The 20,233-nt window shown below is 34.9% G+C and overlaps 4 protein-coding genes across 5 annotated transcripts; 3 read left to right on the top strand and 1 right to left on the bottom strand.

The window, feature by feature from the left end:
- Window positions 1-8,037: 8,037 nt before the first annotated feature.
- LOC8267318 (probable pectinesterase 66) lies at window positions 8,038-8,754 on the top strand. The gene is made up of 3 exons (XM_015716841.1): window positions 8,038-8,076; window positions 8,148-8,452; window positions 8,616-8,754. The coding sequence occupies exons 1-3, from the start codon at window positions 8,038-8,040 to the stop codon at window positions 8,752-8,754; spliced, it is 483 nt and encodes a 160-aa protein (XP_015572327.1).
- Window positions 8,755-9,849: 1,095 nt separating this feature from the next.
- Window positions 9,850-11,743, top strand: LOC107260724 (probable pectinesterase 55). The gene is made up of 5 exons (XM_015716842.3): window positions 9,850-10,137; window positions 10,230-10,389; window positions 10,475-10,702; window positions 10,952-11,199; window positions 11,320-11,743. The coding sequence occupies exons 1-5, from the start codon at window positions 9,851-9,853 to the stop codon at window positions 11,483-11,485; spliced, it is 1,089 nt and encodes a 362-aa protein (XP_015572328.2). The 5' UTR covers window position 9,850; the 3' UTR covers window positions 11,486-11,743.
- A 776-nt stretch (window positions 11,744-12,519) lies between these two features.
- LOC8267319 (probable pectinesterase 66) lies at window positions 12,520-14,170 on the top strand. Its single transcript, XM_025156691.2, has 5 exons — window positions 12,520-12,817; window positions 12,919-13,078; window positions 13,184-13,396; window positions 13,494-13,741; window positions 13,857-14,170. Exons 1-5 carry the CDS (start codon window positions 12,585-12,587, stop codon window positions 14,020-14,022), a joined length of 1,020 nt encoding a protein of 339 aa, XP_025012459.1. The 5' UTR covers window positions 12,520-12,584; the 3' UTR covers window positions 14,023-14,170.
- Window positions 14,171-15,465: 1,295 nt separating this feature from the next.
- LOC8267320 (pentatricopeptide repeat-containing protein GUN1, chloroplastic) lies at window positions 15,466-19,297 on the bottom strand. Of its 2 annotated transcripts, none has more exons than XM_015716918.3 (5): window positions 17,126-19,297; window positions 16,459-16,675; window positions 16,184-16,368; window positions 15,861-16,085; window positions 15,466-15,738 (listed from the first exon to the last, which is right to left on the bottom strand). In XM_015716918.3, the coding sequence occupies exons 1-5, from the start codon at window positions 19,069-19,071 to the stop codon at window positions 15,684-15,686; spliced, it is 2,628 nt and encodes an 875-aa protein (XP_015572404.1). In that variant the 5' UTR covers window positions 19,072-19,297; the 3' UTR covers window positions 15,466-15,683. The 2 variants fall into 2 exon arrangements, with proteins under 2 accessions (XP_015572404.1, XP_002515260.1); XM_002515214.4 differs by having other exon boundaries at window positions 15,866-16,085; window positions 17,126-19,296.
- Between the last annotated feature and the right edge of the window lie 936 nt (window positions 19,298-20,233).

Raw genomic sequence — 20,233 nt, 5'->3', positions numbered from 1 at the left:
AACTCGTTCATTATAACTCATAAATACTAATTTATTTTATACACATATGATATATGTTTATTGCGTAAGACTTTTATATTCATTTGTTAATGATATGAGGTTCATTGTACTACAAATATTTCATTTCAAAAATAATTTTTTTTTTCAAAATTATGAATAATATGATAAATTTATAGTTTATTTATAATGAATCTCGTATGATACTTTAATGAACCTGTTGTTTGTAGATAATATATCTGCTAATTATAATCTATGAGTACTAATTTATTTTTATGCACATATTATTCATTACGTTAAACTTTTATATTTATATGTTACTAATATAAGGTTCATTGTATTAAGAAATGAACCTATTCTATTTTAAAAATAATTTTGTTTTCAAAATTATGACAATATGATGAACTTGTAATTCATATATAATTAACACGTAGTTCATATATAATTAACCTCAATATTCTATATAATAAACCTATTATTTTTCTACAATGAAACCGTTATCATATTTTAAAAGAAAAGATTAAAGCTTGTAGAATCTGATTTGAAAGTCTAAAATATGAAGTTAAAATAAAAAAATTCGGCTTGTTAAAAATAAGTTGTTAGAATTTGCAAATAAGCATAATTTATATATGAGAACAAAAAAAGAAAAAAAATGAAAATAGTAATATTATGTAGCATAGAACAAAAAAGAAAGAAAAAAAATAAACAACAACATCTTATAGAATATAATTTAAAGCTTTAAATGATGGAGAATCGAGAACGAAGAAGATAAAAACAAATCAATTTTTTGAAAGAAAGTTTGCAATTCTATTTTAAATCGGCAACAATAAGTAGCCGTTAATATTTAAAATAAAATTCTCTCACATGTGTATTTTAAAATTTAACTCCTTTATTTAAATGAAACGATCATATTTTGGACACCAAAAATATAATACACATTATATCCAATTTATCTTGTAAAAGGTTACATAGGACTAATTTTTTTAACTTTTATTTATTCTATAATTATCTTTGAAAATATATCTATTTGTACATATTAAACAAGAGAGCATGGATAATTTTATGAATTTTATACAAAACTATATTTTTAGAATTCATTGATTTTGACAAAATTATGAATTTTAAAGACTTATTTCAAACGAGGTCAATGTATTTTTACTAGACCAACTCATTTAGGAAAAAAAAAAAAAAAAAAAGAACAACTTAAAAAGGAAGACATTAATATTTTCTTTTTTCAAAAAAGTTTCTCTGAAAGAAGTCCTGTAACGAGGCAAGTTTTAAAAAAGCGATTTCAGACATATTGTTGACGAATTGAGAAATTATACTATGGAATCTTTCAATTCACTGTGTAAATCGGAAAATGAAAAATGAATCTAAATCTTCGGACCATACACTAATTAATAAATATTTATAGTTTCTTTAAAAAGAGAAAAAGGAATCTTTTCATGTCTCAGAAATACCATAAAGATTCAGTATATTAACTAGGATACTAGGAGGGAATTTCTTTTCTTTTTTGTTATTAAAGATGATTGAAACCTACACTTGTAAGTTGATCATTAAAAATATTTAAAATAGGTGGTGATTTTATCTTTAAAAAATTATAAAATTCTTCAAAGAAAATTCAATTTCAATTTGTATATATATAGTTTAGAATAGTAGCAAATATAGAAAAAGAATTATTTCAAATCCTTAATTAATTATGTAGCCACCATCCTTCGATTGCATTCATTAATTTAGTTATGGATTTGGTTGCTTGTTATGTTCCTTGCTAATCCTTTCCTGATTATATACATCTTGATTTCATTTCCTTTGATACCTTCCGAGAAATCATATTTGTTTAAGGAAATAGAATTTCAAATGCCTCTATACGCCAAATAATGGCTCTTACTTATTTCTGCAAGTAAATCTTTTTATTTTATTTTGCTCCTACAGAAAAAAGAAATGGCCAATTTGAATTCTTGTTTATTTGCTTTGGTTTTGCTGTTGTTACCATTTTCGAGTTCGGGTAAAGCTTTGAATTGCCAACCCAATCAATCAAAATTTGCACGCACCATACTTGTCGATCAGTCAGGCCATGGAGATTGCACTTCAGTTCAAAGTGCTATTCATTCTATTCCTGAAATGAATACCCAATGGATACATATTCAAGTTTCTCCAGGAAAATATAGGTAACTGTTGAAGAATGAAGAGAAGAAGCTGAGAAGAAGCTGAGGTCTCAGAGGCTGCACAAGCTAGGTTACTTGTGCAAACCTATCATCACAGACCTCAGGGTAAAAAAAGCATCATTTTCTACAAAGCAGGAAATGTCACTTCAACCCATACCCTTGCAGAAAGAGTCGTTAGACAACCATTAGAATAGAACACAATCAAGCAAATCATGTATATATATCATTCTTCTCATTGTAAAGAACTCAAAATTCTTAATATAAAATTCAATCCTCTTCACTGTTCTTTTTCACATAGTATCAGAGCCTGGTTCCTACCAGTGATCATCATCTACCTATTTTTTTTTTAAATCTCAGCTATGTCTCAAAATGAAAAATTGACCAACATTATCCTTAAAGGAAACTTCAACTATTTCGAATGGTCTAAAACAGTGTATATTGCCCTCAGTGGCAGAAAAAGGCTGGGATTTATCACTGGGACAAAGCAAAGGCCAAAACCAGAGAGGCCGGAAGCCCCAACAGAAGAAGAAATTGAAAGAATAGATGAATGGCAGATATCTGACCACTTGGTCATGTCTTTGCTCACAAATACTATGGAGCCCCAAATTTCCCGTTTCTGCATCCTGATGGAATCATCAAAATCGATTTGGGAAAAAATGCAAAGCCTTTACGGCCACCAACATAATTTTGCACATATATTCAGACTCAAACAAGAGTTAGCTCAAACCACTCAGGGAATAAAAAGTTCCTTGCAATATGCAACAGAAATACTCACACGGTGGGAAGAGTTGCAGAACTATATTCCGCCTTCAATCGACCCGATAGAAATTCAAAAAAGGAGCGAATAAGATCTTGTCTACACTTACCTTGGAGGACTGGACTCAAGCTATGAAAGCCTGAGATTACAGATCCTCCTCGCGTCCGAGCTTCCTTGAATAGACGAAGTGATAGCAAGTGTTCAGCGCGAAGAAACGCAAAGGAACACCATGAACGCCTTCTATCCCCTGCAACTCACGAAAAATCATGCCTACAACGCTTGACGAGATGTCACTCGACAGCGAGGAGGGCTAAGCGCCATCGCGCACTATGACCATTGCTAAAGGCAAGGTCACTCTCGCGATGTCTGCTGGCACCTACACCCGCATTTGAGGCCATCTCAGGGGTGGGAAGGGGCTGGAACAGTGAGGAGAGGGGGAAGAGGAGAAAGGAAAGGGGGCGGCAGGAGAGAAGGTCTTTACGGGACAAGAGGAAATGGGCGAGAAAGAGAAGAAGTAGAGTTAGGAATGGGTGTGTATGCTGAGGCGGGTGTTTTTGATCAAACCCGATCCGAACCCGGTCTAACGACCCGACCCGACCCGACTGGACAACCCGTCATCACTTGGACTCGGCCCATTCAGCCTTCGGCCCAGTGATCCCTCCAGCCCAACAGTCTCTATGGGCTCCTCAAGCCCACCAAATTCAGCTCGCCCATCAGCCCTAGTCGACCCACCAAGATCATCCGGCCCAGGCCCAGTCGACTCACATGACCCACCAGCCATCTCAGGCCCAAATGGCCGATATCTTCGCCCAACTTCAAGCCTTGGTCCAGCAGCCCAACCAGTTCGGTTCAAACCCACCCAATGGGTCAGGTTCGGTTCAACCACTATTAAATTCATCAAATTACTGTCATAATGCTTGGATTATTGACTCTGGAGCCACTGATCACATGACTTGGGATCCCACTCAATTACAAAAAAATTTATTCTATCAGAGATTCCCATCATGTGATAGTTGCCAACGGCAACAAAGTCAAAATTCAGGGATACGGCACCACAAATTTATTTCAATCCAATATTCCAGATATTTTATTTCTGCCTGAGTTTAAATCTAACATTTTATCTGTTGGCAAAATTACTCGTGACTTAAATTGCAACGTTATTTTCTCACAATCTTCAGTCATTTTTCAGGATCGAATTTCCGGAAAGACGATTGGTGAAAGTCAACTAGAAAATGGTATTTATTATCTGCATAACCCTCCCAATACATATTTTGTGTCAACTAATCCTACCCAAGACATGCTTATGCACTAGAGACTTGGGCATCCTTCTAACATTGTTTTAAATAAATTATTTTATTCAAGTTTAAATTCTAGCAATTGTGATGTGTGTAAACTTTCTAAACACACGCGTTTACCTTTTTCCTTATCATCCAATGTGTCTGAAAATGCATTTGATTTAATATATTATGATGTTTGGGGACCTGCCCACGTTACTGCATATAATCACTTTTGAAACTTTGTTACCTTTATTGATGATTACTCTCGCACCACCTGGATTTATTTATTAAAAGGCAAAAATAAAGTTTTTTCCCGCTTTCAAGATTTTTTCAATTTTATCAAAAATCAATATAATGCAAATTTAAAAAATTTTCGCTCCGACAATGGTACGGAGTACATAAATCAATATTTTTTCACCTTTTTTAAACACCATGGAATTGTGCATCAAACCACCTGTATTAATACCCCCGAACAAAATGGAGCATCTGAATGTAAAAATCGACATCTTCTCAATGTCGCTCGCACTCTCCTTTTTCAAAATCATGTGCCTTCTATATTTTAGTCTGATGCCCTCTTAACCGCAGCCTATCTCATAAATCGACTTTCCACTGTTACCTTAAAAAACCTCAGTCCTCTAGAAGTTCTCAAAAGCTGAAAAATAGCAGTAGGTCATCTCCGAGTTTTTGGATGTGTTTGCTTTGTACATATCAAGCGCTCACATAAACTAGACAAAAGCTCGGTCAAGACTCTCTTTCTAGGCTATTCCTCCACCCAAAAAGGGTACAAATGCTATGATCCTTTAAACCACAAATCTTATGTTTCTCGTGATGTCACCTTTGTTGAAACTGAACCCTACTACCCACCCCCCCATCGGTTTTTTTTTTTTCCTCCTAGACTATGTCAGTCTTTATTTTCGCTTAACTCTGATTCTTTTCTTAGCAGCTCTGAACAGGATTATCAGCCTCAGGGGGAGTCACCTACTGTCTCAAGGCCACTTCCTTCAGGGGGAGAAACTCAACCTCAAGAAGAAGAAGAAATTGCCTTGAGGAGATCCACTCGTCAATCCAGACCTCCTATAAAATTTAGAGACTATGTGTCTCATACAGTAACATATCCAATTCAGAAGTTCATTTCCTATAATGTCTTATCTAACCAATATCGCAACTACCTTTGTCAGATCTCAAACCACACTGAACCCACGAATTTCTACGAAGCCAACACCGACCCTAAATGGTGTAAGGCTATGGAAGAAGAACTCCTTTCCTTAGAGAAAAATGATACATGGAGTATTGTTCCTCTTCCATAAAATAAAAAACCCGTGGGATGCAAATGGATATACAAGATCAAGTACAATAGTAATGGAACCATTGAGAGATACAAGGCCAGACTTGTAGCCCGAGGCTTCACTCAAACCTATGGAGTTGACTATCAAGAGACATTTGCTCCAGTAGCCAAAATGAATACGGTCAGGAGGAAAAACCATACCCTTGCAGAAAGAGTCGTTAGGCAACCGTTAGAATAGAACACAATCAAGCAAATCATGTATATATACCATTCTTCTCATTGTAAAGAACTCAAAATCCTTAATATAAAATTCAATCATTTTCACTGTTCTTTTTCACAGTAACAAACTCTTCTTATACATTTGTTTTATGTACAGTCATTATATTTCCTGCTAGCATTTTATAATCTTTTTGTTTTCCAGGGAAAAAAGGTTACTATGGTTCCTGTAAAGATACCATGCATTTTTCTTGAAGGAGCGGGCATCAGGTTGACAAGTATTGAATGGGGTGATCATGAAGCTTCAAGCACTAGTGCTACCTTTACTTCCTATCCTAACAACATTGTAGCCAAAGGCATCACATTCAAGGTCAAAACAAAATGATTTTTCCCTTTTCTTTTCGAAATATGCAATATTACAAGTATAACTTTCTTTAAGTTGTGGCACCTTAATTGAAATTTTCTTCTTCAATCATCAGAATACATATAACTTGGATGTAACCAAAATCAATTGGTGGGAGAAAAAATCATCTGGAGACAAGCTGTGTCAGCTAGAATTAAAAGGGATCAATGTGCATTCTACCAATGTGCCTTTCTAGGGACACGGGATACTTTTTGGGACGAAAAGGGGCGCCATTATTTCAGCAATTGCTATACTGAAGGTGCTATTGATTTCATTTTTTGGCAAAGCTCAATCGATTTATGAGGTGCGTATATCATTTTCTTGCACCTGATATGATGTATATATATTGTGAACCAGCACTTGAATCGTTGAACTAAAATTCTTCTACTTTGAGGGAGGGAGCACTCTGGGAGTAAAATCCTGAATGGAGAGTATGCCCTTAAGATCGCACAAGAGGAGATATGATTTCAGGCAGAGACTGATTATGGATACCCCTGACCATCATACATCCTTTCTCTCTTTGTTTGATTTCAATGCTTACAAATTACTGTGCAGGGATGTGCGCTTTCAGTTAACACAGGAAAATATATACCAGGTCTACAGGGGTGTATAACAGCGAAAAAGAAAGAATGGCCACAACTTTCTAGTGGATTTTTGTCTTCAAAAATTGTGTAGTATCAGGAACTGATAAAGCTTTTCTTGGAAAAGCTTGGGGACCTTATTCTACAGTCATATTTTACAACTCAACCCTATCAGATGTAATAGTTTCTGAAGGTTGAAACACTTGGAATTATGTTCACCACGAGTAAGCCAATAACTTCAGTATCTCACCTTCGCGATAAATACTTTTATATTTATATATATATATTATATATATATATATAATTCAATTGAACTTTTTTCTTTCTTTTGGCAGACCAAATTTTACATATGCAGAGGCCAATAACAGAGGAGTTGGAGCAGACACTTCCAAGCGAGTGCCCTGGGAAAAGAAACTCAATGCAGATCAGCTCAGGAGAATTTTGGATTTTTCTTTTGTTGATGGAGATGGATGGTTTGCCAAGATCCCTAAACTCCATTAATATACATGTCCTGTCCCTGATGGGTTGGGCTTTCGTTGTTTCAGTCAACGGCTTGCCCTGGCATTTGCCTTTTTTCTTCATTATAAATAGCCTAGAACACACCCTGCTTCATTGCCAAGTTAAACGATTAAGAAATTATTGGATTGTTTTGTTGTTATTTAAAGAGTTCTAATTCATGATGATGCAAATGAATTTAAGGAAGGAAATGAGAATGGAGATCCTATCCTCATAAATATTTCAGGCTTTTAGATACTTTAAATTAGGCATGGGATTCTTTTAGAAGGTAACTACAAACAAAATTCATTAACTTTGTCCTTTTTCTTTCTAATTTCCTCACAAATTCTAAATTTTAGAATTTTCATATGCACACTTTCTAATATTGTTATCAAATGACCCGAGATTGGTATATAATTCATGCTCAAATGAATGTTCTTTGTAAGGTGTCGATAATCAACAAAAACCAATGTCTTGCATTTTTCTTCAAGGAGCTGGTAAGAATACAAGTATCGAATGGGGCGATCATGAAGACAAGCCCACTAGTGCCATCTTCATCTCACTCGCTGATAACATTGTCGCCAAAAGCATTACATCCAAAGTAAAAAATTGAGGGTACTTGTTGAAATTTCTTGGATATGAAGTAATTAATTGCATAGAATCATTTCATAATATCGGTGTCTCATTAACAGAATACATATAACCTCGGATCACCCAGTGTGGTCTGGAGACGAGTTACTGCCATTAAAATAAGAGGGGATAAATCTGCCTAATTTTACGGATGTGCCTTTGTCGGAGTACAAGACTTTATATGATTATAAAGGCCGTCACTACTTCAACAAATGCTGTATAGTAGGCGCAATGGGTTTTATCCATGGAGTTGCTCAGTCCATCTATGAGGTGCATAGAATTGTAGACAATTAAATATTTATATGCCTTTTTTTTACTGAACTTAATATGTGTTTGGTCAGATGTCGTTTAGATCATCAGAAATATATATTTGTCGTGTTGGATTACTGCATGTGCAGGAGAGTACAGTTTCTGTTAACATTGGAAATTGTGGACCAGGTTTAAGCGGCTGTATAACAGCTAAGAAGAAGGAACTTCCAGAACAAGGCAGTGAGTTTGTGCCCAAAAATTGTAAAATCACTGGTACTGGTAAAGTTCGTCTGGGAAGAGTCTGGGGTGCTTATTCAACTGTGATTATCTATAACAAAACAATATCAGATGTTGTAGTTCCTGATGGGTGGAATGCTTGGCCCAGTGTTGGCCATGTGTAAGACTTTTTGCTTATATAAATGTTCAATTCCTTGTAATGCTTGTTTTTTTTTTTTCTAATTCAGGAATGTTTCGAAAAGCAAAATTCTTGTATGTATTACTTCAGTAACTCGTGATACACGCTTGGATTAACAGTTTTGACAGGTGGTGTTTAATTACAGAGCAAATTTAACATATGTGGAGGCCAATAATATAGGACCAGGGGCCGACACTTCCAAGCTTGTGCCATGGTTAAAGAAACTGGACGCAGTTCAGCTTAGCCAATTTGTGAACTTGTCCTTTATTGGTGCAGATGGATAGATTGCCAAATTACCTTAATTTTACGGCTCAATCAATTTCCATGTTGTCTTTTGAAAAATAAGTACATATTTGTTTTATCTGGAAATTTGGTGGCATTATATGTGAATGTCAGTTGGAATGTTTTCAAGTTTTTTATGATGGATTTTGTAGATTCATGATTTTTTTTTAAAAAATTGTTGTTTATTTGAAATAAAATCAGACATTTATAAATTTAATAAATTTTATACAACTTCTAGTTTGTCCAGAAATTATCAAAATGAGAAATTCTAAAAACCTCTCATAGGACGAATATTTTAATTTTCGTTTATTCTATAAAAAAATTTAAAATATTATTGATTTGATGTACATATTAGATAAAGGAGCATGAATAAAATTATACAAAATTTTATATTTTTATAATTCATTGATTTTGATAGACTTTATGAATTTTAAAGGCTCATTTTGTAACAAATTAATAACAAATGATATAATGATATAATGGAATCTTTCAACTCACTGTGTGAATCGAAATAACAAATTAATAATACTATAAAAATGGTCCTAAATCTTTGGCATACACTAATTAATAGATAAATATAGTTTTTTAAAAAGAGAAAGAGAAAACTTTTTTTTTTTTTTTTGAAAATTAAAAAGTGAAAAAGGAGGTAATTTCTTTTCTTCTTTTGTTCATAAAGATGATTGAAAAATTGGGGTGTTTAGTACTTGAGGCAAGTTTTTTTCTATTTGATATTTATGGGACACTTGTAAGATGATCATTCAAAATAACTAAAGTAAGTGGTGATTTAAAATAGTTGATAATAAACAAATATTAGAATTCTTAAACTGTTATTTTCCAGTTTAGTTTAGAATAGTAACAATTATGGAAAACAAATTATTTGAAATCCATTATTAATTCTTGCATCCCTTGATGTAGCCACCATCCCTTGATTGCATCCATTAATTTAATTATGGATTTGGTTGCTTGTTATGTTCCTTGCCAATCCTCTCATGATTATATTCAACAGTATCCAATCTTGATTTCATTTCCTTTGATACCTTCTGAGAGATCATATTTGTTTCAGGAAATACAATTTCAAATGCCTCTATAAACCAAAGAATGCTCTTACTTATTTCTGCAAGTGCAAGTCTTTTATATTGCTCCTACAAGAAAAAGAAAATGGCCAATTTGCATTCTTTTTTATTTGCTTTGGTTTTGCTGTTGTTACCATTTTCAAGTTCGTCTACAGCTTTGAATTGCCAACCCAATCAATCCAAGTTTGCACGCACCATAACTGTCGATCAGTCAGGCAATGGAGATTTCACTTCAGTTCAAAGTGCTATTGATTCTATTCCTGAAATGAATACCCAATGGATACATATTCAAATTTCTCCAGGAAAATATAGGTAACAAACTCTCCTTATACCTTAGGTGTATGTATAGTCAAACTTATACACTATATTTCCTGCTAGCATTTTATAATAATTTTTCTTTCCAGGGAAAAGGTTACTATTCCTGTAAAGAAACCATGCATTTTTCTTGAAGGAGCAGGCATCAGGTTGACAAGTATCGAATGGGGTGATCATGAAGCTACAAGCACTAGTGCTACCTTTACTTCCTATCCTGACAACATCGTAGCCAAAGGCATAACATTCAAGGTCAAAACAAAATGATTTTTCTTTACAGGTATATCTTTCTTTAAGATGTGGCATCTTAATTTGAATTTTCTTCTTCAATCATCAGAATACGTATAACTTGGACATAACCAAAATCAATTGGTGGGGAGAAAAAATTATCTGGAGACAAGCTGTGTCAGCTAGAATTAAAGGGGAGCAATGCGCCTTCTATAAATGTGCCTTTCTAGGGACACAGGATACATTATGGGATGAAAAGGGGCGCCATTATTTCAGCAATTGCTATATTGAAGGTGCTATTGATTTCATTTTTGGCAAAGCCCAATCGATTTATGAGGTGCGTATATCATTTCTGGCACCTGATATGATGTATATATATTGTGAACCAGCACTTGAATGGTTGAATCAAAATTCCTCTACTTTGAGGGAGGAAGCACTCCAGGAGTAAAATCCTAAATGGAGAGTATGCCCTTAAGATCGCACAGGAGGAGATATGATTTCAGGCAGAGACTGATTATGGATACCCCTGACCATCATACATCCTTTCTCCCTTGTTTGATTTCAATGCTTACGAATTACTGTGCAGGGATGTGTGATTTCAGTTAACATAGGAAAATATCCACCAGGTCTACAGGGGTGTATAACAGCGCAAAAGAAAGAATGGCCACAACATTCTAGTGGATTTGTCTTCAAAAATTGTGTAGTATCAGGAACTGGTAAAGCTTTTCTTGGAAGAGCTTGGGGACCTTATTCTACAGTCATATTTTACAACTCAACCCTATCAGATGTAATAGTTTCTGAAGGTTGGAACGCTTGGAATTATGTTCACCACGAGTAAGACGATAACTTCAGTATCTCACCTTCGCGACAAATACTTTTATATATATATATATATATATATATATATATATATATGTATATAATTCAAATGAACTTCTTTCTTTCTTTTGGCAGAGCAAATTTTACATATGCAGAGGCCAATAACAGAGGAGTTGGAGCAGACACTTCCAAGCGAGTGCCCTGGGAAAAGAAACTCAATGCAGATCAGCTCAGGAGATTTTTGGATTTGTCTTTTGTCGATGGAGGTGGATGGCTTGCCAAGATACCTAAACTCCATTAGTATACATGTCATGTCCCTGATGGGTTGGGCTTTTATTGTTTCAGTCAACGGCTTGCCGTGGCATGTGCCTTTTTTCTTCATTATAGTAGTCTAGAACCCACTCTGCTTCATTTGCCCAGTTAAACGATTAAAAGATTATTGGATTTTTTTGTTGTGGTTTATAAAGTTCTTAATCATGATATAAGTGTTTTGTTTTGTTTTGTCACTCGGAAATGAATTTAAGGAAGGAAATGAGAATGCAGATCCTATCCTCATAAATATTTCAGGCTTTTAGATACTTTGAATTAGGCATAGGATTCTTTTAAAAGGTAACTACAAGCAAAATTCATAAAGTTAGCACTTTTTATTTTTATTTTTATCACAAATTCTTCATATACAAACTTTCTAAATAATGTTATCAAATGACCTGAGAGTGGTATAATTCATGCTCAAATGCATGTTCTCTGTAAGGTATCAATAATAACAAAAACCAATGTCTTGCTAATGGACGGCAAACAGCAAATGCTTTTCAGCCTAACTATTGCCGCCAAGTTGGAAGGAATGTCATATTGCTACTATGTGCCACAATGTTTGGTTTAAGATAATTTGAAGTCGCATGCACAGTCAGAAGAATGGGGAAGACTCGGGTAATTCATAACTAACATCACTAATGACACGAACGAATTTCCTAAATTTTGGTTAGAAGAAATCATATATCACTTCTATGGCGGTCCGGTCAAAAGAATGGAAAAGAACCATGCAATTCCCAGCTAACATGCAAGATGCCTAACATGGGCCGTGGCATATGCAGTTCACAGCTTGACAGGAGGAAGTTTGCAGATTTTATCTCGTGAGGAAAAAGTTAGGGAAGTTGCCTTCTTTTTTTAAAAAATTTCAAACAAGAACACTTCGTTTCAAAATATTGAATTATGGGAAATTGCCTAAAAGTGTTGGGAAGTCAACTCTCCGGACGAAAAATATATATATATTATATATAGATATATATATATATATATAAGTAAGCTGTTATACAGGAGTATATTAAGTTGGTTTGACCTCTTGATGATGATAAATCAATTAGCATCTCTGTGTGTATGAGGCCATTCTTTTGTATCTTCTAATGATGCAGCTCCTATATTCATTTGCGTTAGTATTGATATTGATTCTTTATTCCAGTCCTGCCGCCTGTAAGGCTTTGGATTGCCAATTACAGGAATTCAGAAAGGTTGCATTCACATATACCGTTGATAAATCAGGCAAGGGAAACTTCACAACAATTCAAAGCGCCATCAATTCAGTTCCTGAAGGGAACACTCAGTGGCTATGCATCCAGATTTCTCCAGAAAAATATAGGTAATTGACCGGAAAACGGGAAAGACAAAAAAACAAACCAGTTTAATTCACAGCACTGTAAACTTAGTTTATCACCATTAACTGGAGTTTGGATGATGCAGGGAAAAAGTTACAATTCCTGAGAACAAACCTTGCATTTTTCTCAAAGGGGCAGGCAGGAAGTTGACAATTATTGAATGGGGAGATCATGAAACTACAAACACAAGCGCTACCTTCAGTTCCTATTCCGATAACATCATAGCAAAAGGGATTACATTCAAGGTGAAAAAAACAAAACAAAATTTAAAGAGAAATGCTTCTTATGCGGCATAATTGTTTAATTCTCACTATTATATTTCCTTTCTGCTTTATTTCTTTCTTTTTCAGAATACTTATAATCTACTACAAAAGCCAGATAGGGTGGACTGGAAACAAGCTGTGTCGGCTAGAATAAGAGGAGATAAGTGTGCTTTCTATCGTTGTGCCTTTCTGGGGGTACAAGATACGCTGTGGGACGAGAAGGGCCGCCATTTGTTCAAAAAATGTTTCATTGAAGGTGCTGTGGATTTCATTTTTGGCAAAGCCAAATCTGTGTACGAGGTACGACTGTTACAAAAATCGCATTTTGTTTTACTCATGATCATATTGTTACTTAAGAGTTCCTTCTAACAATTTATTTCCATGACACAACATGCAGAGATGCTTAATATATGTTAATATAGGAAGATACGAGCCAGAACTAGAAGGATATATAACAGCACAAAAGAAAGAATTGACAGACCATGAAAGTGGGTTTGTGTTCAAAGATTCAGAAATTAATGGGACCGGTAAAGCTTATCTTGGAAGAGCATGGGGACCTTATTCTACTGTGATCATCCAGAACACAACTCTATCGGATGTTGTAGTGCCTCAAGGCTGGAATGCTTGGGACTACGTACAGCAGGAGTAAGATCATATTACTGCCATTATTAGTTTCTACATTGATTGATTGACTATTTATTAATTTATATATACTTAACCTCTTCGTAATCATGTTTAATTAATGATCTTGTCATTGCAGAGAAAATTTTACGTACGTGGAGGTTGATAATAAAGGAGCAGGAGCGAACACTTCCAATAGGGTACCATGGTTGAAGAAGCTTAATGCTGATGAGCTTAGCAAATTTCTGAGCATGTCATTCATCGATTCAGATGGGTGGCTTGCTAAGTTACCCAATACCTCCTAGGGATTTTCTTTTTCTTCTTTTCCATTTTTACTCAAATTTCATTCATTGTAACAACTCACAGCTGATACTATTACAGAGTAGTATCAGTGAAAACTTTTGACCTTTTTATGTGTTATAGAGTCGATCACTCATCAACTGACTAATACTACTTGTGTATGATAAAGAAAAATAATGAACTATGATGATATGAAAATTAAGTAAATAAATTCAATAGAGATTTAATCAACTGAGTTCCATATAAAAATTTTATTGAGAACATCGATTTGTAATTCATAGCAAGAATGGCAAAGGCATATGCGAAATGGCCAGGTTTTTGGTAGAAAAACCAAAGTACCAATTAATGGTGCTCTAGTCAAAGAATGAGAAAGAAAAGAAAAAGATAATCATATCATTCATGAGCTTTGTATTGTATATAAATAAATGCAAAGTTACCAAATTTCGTTCAAGTCAGAGCAGAATTGCCCAAATTTAACATTTTAAACCGTTGAACTCAGGTTTGTTGTGGCGAGTCAATTTCTTTTCTCTCTTTCTTTTGGAAAAGATTGGGGCAACTCAATAATAATGTGTCTTCACATGAGAATTATTGAATTCTGTGACTTGTTTTTAGTCAATATTTGTATTTATTTATTCAATGAGATTTTACACTGTAAATCAAATTTATATAAAAAGAAATATTATTTGATTAATTTACATCAAAAAATTTTAATATATTTATAAAGTTTTATATAAAATTACCTTTTCATCTCTTTCATTTGGGTATTTGTCATATTGGTTCTTTTATCCATTGACAATGGCGACGCTTCAAAACGCCAATTAAATTAACGTTTGAAAATGATTAATGTTGCAATTATTATTTGGACATTGACAATACACATAATAAAATAATTATTACAATATTGTTTAAAATGATGAATCATTATTAGTCATTACACTTGATGTTACCTATGAATAAAGAAAAATGATTGGTATGACTAATAAAAACAAAAGTAATTAAAATATTTAATTAAATATTTTTAAAAATTATTCATATAATTGCTCACAAATGAATTCAAAATAAGTGCATAGATTGCATATCAGATCCGGTTGATACGCCCATCTGTAATTACCTTTTGACTAATCAAAATAGGAACCTAATTTGTGAATCTATAATACAATCTATAATCATACTGATATGAAACAGCATCAAGAGTCGTTAAATTTGAAGTTCTTAGCCAATTTGTCAATAAGAAGTAACAAAGGACCAGCCAACAAGAATAGCATCATACTAACTGCACGCATTTACCAAATCTGCTACCTTGGGAAATGACTTGGATTATTTCCATAAATAAATTACCTAATTTGAACGGTGCCTGATCCATATCTCACAATGCTTTCAAGCATTCCAGCTAAACAAATGAAATTCATTTAACCAACATATTTTGCTTTTTGAGAGCCAAAGCTTAGTGAGGCCTAAACATAATACTGACCAGAAGCATCGGCCAGCCATTAAATTTCAACTTCTTGTTTAAACACATTTCAGGATGCAACTTCTCATGTCTGTTTCAAATATATACACAATTGCTATGATCCATGACTTCAAATTGAGATAAGATATGATTGCAACAGCTTTGTAAGATAAAACACTGATCTTCGGCCGGATAAGAACTGTCAATCTGAAATAACTACCATGTGCCCATGAAGAAGCCCAGGGAGAGGGGAAAGAGAGAAGAGATCTTTCTGGATGAATCAAAGGAGAATACATACAGGGAATACACATTAACATAAACATAAACAAAAATGTGCAAGATGATACATTTAGCTACAAATGAAGCATTTGTAAATTAGAGATTTGATCAAACCTCACATTTTCTGGATGAGTTCTATCATCATGAAGCACAAGCACTTCTAGCGTGCCAGACTCTTTTAACCAGGCAGCAACCACGGATCCTGTTGATATAAATCTACCTAAGTTGCATTTGGCTAACCTAAAGGGTGCACCCATGCCAATTAGAAGTGCCTCAACAGCCCGCCTCAGTGCACTATCACCAACTACTTTGCTGTGTTTGCCCCATCCAGTCAAAATACTGAAAGAAAGAAGGCAGTTTAGATTGTTCCTCGAGAAATTGAAGCATAAATAATAGACAGATTATTTCACAAAAATGAAGTGCAAACAATTTCACACCTTAACAACTTTGGCAACTCATGTCCCTCAAACACGATAGAGCGAATATTTAGCAACCATGCATGAACCATTGCCCGAGCAGCCCCAGAAGACATCAGATGCAAATCTAAGCAAGAATCGGACCAGATATTCTCCCATACCTGCCGACGTTTACCTTCAAGCACAACCAGTTGGGCCCCTCGTTTCTGAAAATATATATAATGACTATTGCACATGCACAATCCAACAGAGCAAAAAAATTGGCTCCAAATCTGCAAGATTATTGGTAAACTAACCTGACCAAAGTGCCATAGCATGTCAGTCAGAGCATTATAAAAGGCAGATGCTGTTGAAGAGTCCATCAACTTGACTTCATCAAATAAGGACTGTGCTTGCAACCAAACATTTTCTCTGTAACCCATGAGAAGCCCATGAGCCACACCGTAGACCTGATTGTCAAATAATCGGAGCTCCTCCAATAACATTGAAGCATCTTCAAATGAATCACATCGACTGCGTCCAAAGAGACATAAATGAGTTGCATCCATTTGAAGCAAAATACAGAAAGTATCCAAAAGAAGTTGAGATGGAAGACATATGGAGACAACAGGAAACTAGTATATTGCTACATTTCAATTCACCAGATGCATCCTAATAATATTACTTAAATATGCTAATTCAGGATTTATAATAAGATTATACTCCCACAAGAGTTCTTATGACATTTGCATCATCCTTATTTTCAACTATTTGAATGGTTGGAACAGATAAATATTTCCACTATTATTGACAGGCTTCTGGCACATCACGTATACCAAATTCAGAAATACACACAAGTTAGAAGCTTACCTATGTCAAAGCAACAGAATCAAGACAAGCCAAGTTCTCAGTTATAAACATTTGTCAAATGGCAATACCATCAGTATAGTAAAATGACTGCAATCACAATACAAATTTAAATACCTGCAAGCATTTAAAATGGCAGAAAATGTGACAACATTTGGTTTGATTTTAAGCTCATGCATCTTTTGAAAGACTCCCAAAATGCACAAAATTTCCTGTTTGCCGCTGTTTTTCGCTTCGCATGCTTTCTCAGCAGCAAGCTTCCCAAATATCTCTATTATCCTATTATCCTCCTTATCTGCTGCTTGACTTTCAATAGCTTCCTGAACAACAATTGAAGACAAAGATTCAACTTGCAAGGCAGTGGTTTCACCAGAATCATCAACCACACATTGTGCAGATGCTGACCGACCAAAGGCATCAATTATAGAATTATAAGTGACAACATTAGGCCTAATACCCTCCTTTGTCATCTCATCAAGTAAAGTTACAGAAGATTCCACCAATCCATTCTTGCACAAAGCATCTATAAGTGCACTATAAAGAACAACATCAGCCTTCAATCCAGCCTGCTTAAACTCCCTAAAAACCTCCATTGCTTCCTTGTATAGACCACCTTTGGAGTAAACATCAATCAAGGTTGAATAAGTTAATAAATTAGGCGATACACGTCCCCTTTTCATCTCCTCGAACACTCTCCTTACCTCATCATACCTGTATTGTTTCCCATACCCAGCCAAAAGTGCATTATAAGTCACAACATCTTTCCTAATACCAGCATTCTCCATCTCCTTACAAACATCCAAAGCCTGCTCAAATCTTCCAAGTTTAGCATAAACAGAAAGAAGAGTATTATATGAAACTCTATCCAAACCAACACCCAAAAACTTCATTTCATTGAACATATTAAGGGCGTCGTCTAATCTACCAACTTTAGCATACCCATCAATCATGGTACTATAAGTAACAACATTAGGTAATATATTCTTCGTAGGCATCTCAGACATAATCTCAAAAGCCAAATCCATTTGTCCACCTTTACAAACTGCATCCAAAAGTGTATTATAGGTAAAAATATCTTGATCAATCCCCTTATCGACCATTGCACTAAACAAACGTCTAGCCGCCTCCCATAACCCACCTCTACTACAAACAGCAAGGAGTGAATTAAACGTAATTCGATCTGGTTGTACTCCATTACTCAACATCCCATCAAAAATCTCCACTACTTTTTTAAACTCCACACCACCTTTGCCACAAGCATCAATAACAGCATTATAAGTAACTAAATTCGGCATCAAACCATTAGATTTCATAGAATCGAAAACCTTAATAGCCTCATTACAATAGCCACTTCTACCATAAGCACTAATTAAAGCAGAAAAAGCATAAACAGTTTTACCATAACCCTCTTTAAGAGCAGTATCGAAAACAGCCTTAGCAAGCTCTACTTTACCTAATCTACCCAGAGTACTAATCATAGCACTAGCCAATTTACCTTGCTCATTCTTTCCACTCTCTCTTCTCACTGCAAACTCGAAACAGCGAACGGCTTTTGCAGAGTCTCCTCTATTTCCTAGCTCTCTGAGCAAGAAAGTATAATCATCAGGTCCACAAAGTCTGGACTCAAAATTAAGCAACACATTCTCAAGGGCTTTATCGTCTTTTCCATATTGGATTACTTGTTGCAAAGCTTCCAAAGCAACTGATGTATGGCGGTTCATATTAGTCTTGGGTCGCCCAAAGTGGAGCTTGGAGACAAATCGGGTCGATCGACGACCCGAGAAATCGGCGGAAAGATCCGACTTTTGAGATTGGAGAGGTGAGAGTGAATGGAAGGTAGGATTCGGAGTATGATGGGTGGTGGTGGCGGCGGCGGCAGCGGCGGCGGCTTTTGGTGCATTGCAAGGAGAGGGAGCTAGCGGGGGTTTGGTGAGAGATACTTTCTGATTGGTCCAGCGATGGTGGTGGGTTTGACGGTGGTTTTTTAAGTGGTTTTGAGGGTACTGGTGGTTTTGATAAGGTTTAGTTGCTGTGATTGAACAGTGTGGTGGCGTTGACGCCATCCAAAAAAATTTCTTTGGTAAAGCAACAACCTTTATAAATAATTCAGGTATATATTAAATCATGTGCAGGTTAGATTAGAAGTTTAAAAAGGGGTTTTGTTAGGGATTGGAAGAAGAAGAAAAAGAAAAAGGCCATTTTTCTGAGATATGGAGAACAAGATTATAGAAAGAGAAAGAGCGAACAAAAACAAAAACAAAAAATTGAAGTTTTTAAGAGATAAGAGAGAGAAAGACTTTGTTGGATGAGTTAGCTAACTTAGCTGAGTTGGCATTTAGGATTCAGACATTGATATCTTCGCCCTCTTTTTTTCTTATTCATTATTTACTTTATTTTTATTTACTTTTTTGTCATATAGATATAGGGATCTTCCTTACCTAAATAGCGGGAGTATTTAAGTCAATCACAGCCGCTCAATTTGTAGGACCCAGGAAGTAGTGGGTCCGTCTCACAAAAAATGAACGGTTAAGATTACGGGTGAGTGTAGTTTGTGAACACGTGCTAACTAGTGACCTATTTGGTGAGTGTGACTTTTTAGTCTTCAAGTAAATGACCTGTACGTCAGCTGCTTTTGAAGTTCCATTCCATATTAATTCTTTTTAAATCAAATTATGTATTCAATGTAGTATTATTTTTCTATTTTTTATTAAAATAAATGTAATTTATAAGAATAGTTTAATATAATTTTTTTAATTAAATATATTAAATATTTTCTTAATTCAAAATATAACTAGTAAGAAATGATAAGGATTAAATGAGTTTAAGGAGGTTTCTGTGGTAACCTGCCTCAAGATTCCGAGAATAAACCCAAATCTAAGCACAAAGGTCAGGTGGTGTTAAGGTTGGGCATTGCCTGTTTGACACCTGACCGTTCCCAAAATTTAGGAAGGCTTTAGACTAATACCCTTATTCTATAAATAGTAAAGAGAGAGCTGAAAGTTGATGACTCAACTTTGGTTGCCTGAAAATGGTTGAAACTTGAAATTTTTGCTGCGATTTTTGGGATATTTTTGTTTTGTTACTGTCAGTATATTATAATTTTAACTCAGAAATCGGAAATAATTAAATGGTAGCGGGCAGATATTTATAAGCAGAAAAAGGCATATCTAATTTCTTTTATTAGAATACTATAGTTTAAATTTTTGCAGAACAATGAAGCGATTT

This window comes from Ricinus communis, chromosome 1, assembly GCF_019578655.1.
Source record: "Ricinus communis isolate WT05 ecotype wild-type chromosome 1, ASM1957865v1, whole genome shotgun sequence".
Classification (NCBI taxonomy): domain Eukaryota; kingdom Viridiplantae; phylum Streptophyta; class Magnoliopsida; order Malpighiales; family Euphorbiaceae; genus Ricinus; species Ricinus communis.
Note: the sequence above shows the minus strand (reverse complement) of the source record. Positions and strands in the feature narration are given on the sequence as shown.

Bases quoted from the DNA above. Each gene is read 5' to 3' on its own strand.
- LOC8267318 (XM_015716841.1), top strand. From the start codon at position 8,038: ATGGGTTTTATCCATGGAGTTGCTCAGTCCATCTATGAG. The intron at 8,077-8,147 runs GTGCATAGAATT...GTGTTTGGTCAG, and splicing joins TTGCTCAGTCCATCTATGAG to ATGTCGTTTAGATCATCAGA. The intron at 8,453-8,615 runs GTAAGACTTTTT...GTTTAATTACAG, and splicing joins TGGCCCAGTGTTGGCCATGT to AGCAAATTTAACATATGTGG.
- LOC107260724 (XM_015716842.3), top strand. From the start codon at position 9,851: ATGCTCTTACTTATTTCTGCAAGTGCAAGTCTTTTATATTGCTCCTAC. The intron at 10,138-10,229 runs GTAACAAACTCT...TTTTCTTTCCAG, and splicing joins ATTTCTCCAGGAAAATATAG to GGAAAAGGTTACTATTCCTG. The intron at 11,200-11,319 runs GTAAGACGATAA...TTCTTTTGGCAG, and splicing joins TGGAATTATGTTCACCACGA to AGCAAATTTTACATATGCAG.
- LOC8267319 (XM_025156691.2), top strand. From the start codon at position 12,585: ATGATGCAGCTCCTATATTCATTTGCGTTAGTATTGATATTGATTCTT. The intron at 13,079-13,183 runs GTGAAAAAAACA...TTTCTTTTTCAG, and splicing joins CAAAAGGGATTACATTCAAG to AATACTTATAATCTACTACA. The intron at 13,742-13,856 runs GTAAGATCATAT...TTGTCATTGCAG, and splicing joins TGGGACTACGTACAGCAGGA to AGAAAATTTTACGTACGTGG.
- LOC8267320 (XM_002515214.4), bottom strand. From the start codon at position 19,071: ATGGCGTCAACGCCACCACACTGTTCAATCACAGCAACTAAACCTTAT. The intron at 16,676-17,125 runs GTATTTAAATTT...CTTTGGACGCAG, and splicing joins GCCATTTTAAATGCTTGCAG to TCGATGTGATTCATTTGAAG. The intron at 16,369-16,458 runs GTTAGTTTACCA...ATATATTTTCAG, and splicing joins TGCTATGGCACTTTGGTCAG to AAACGAGGGGCCCAACTGGT.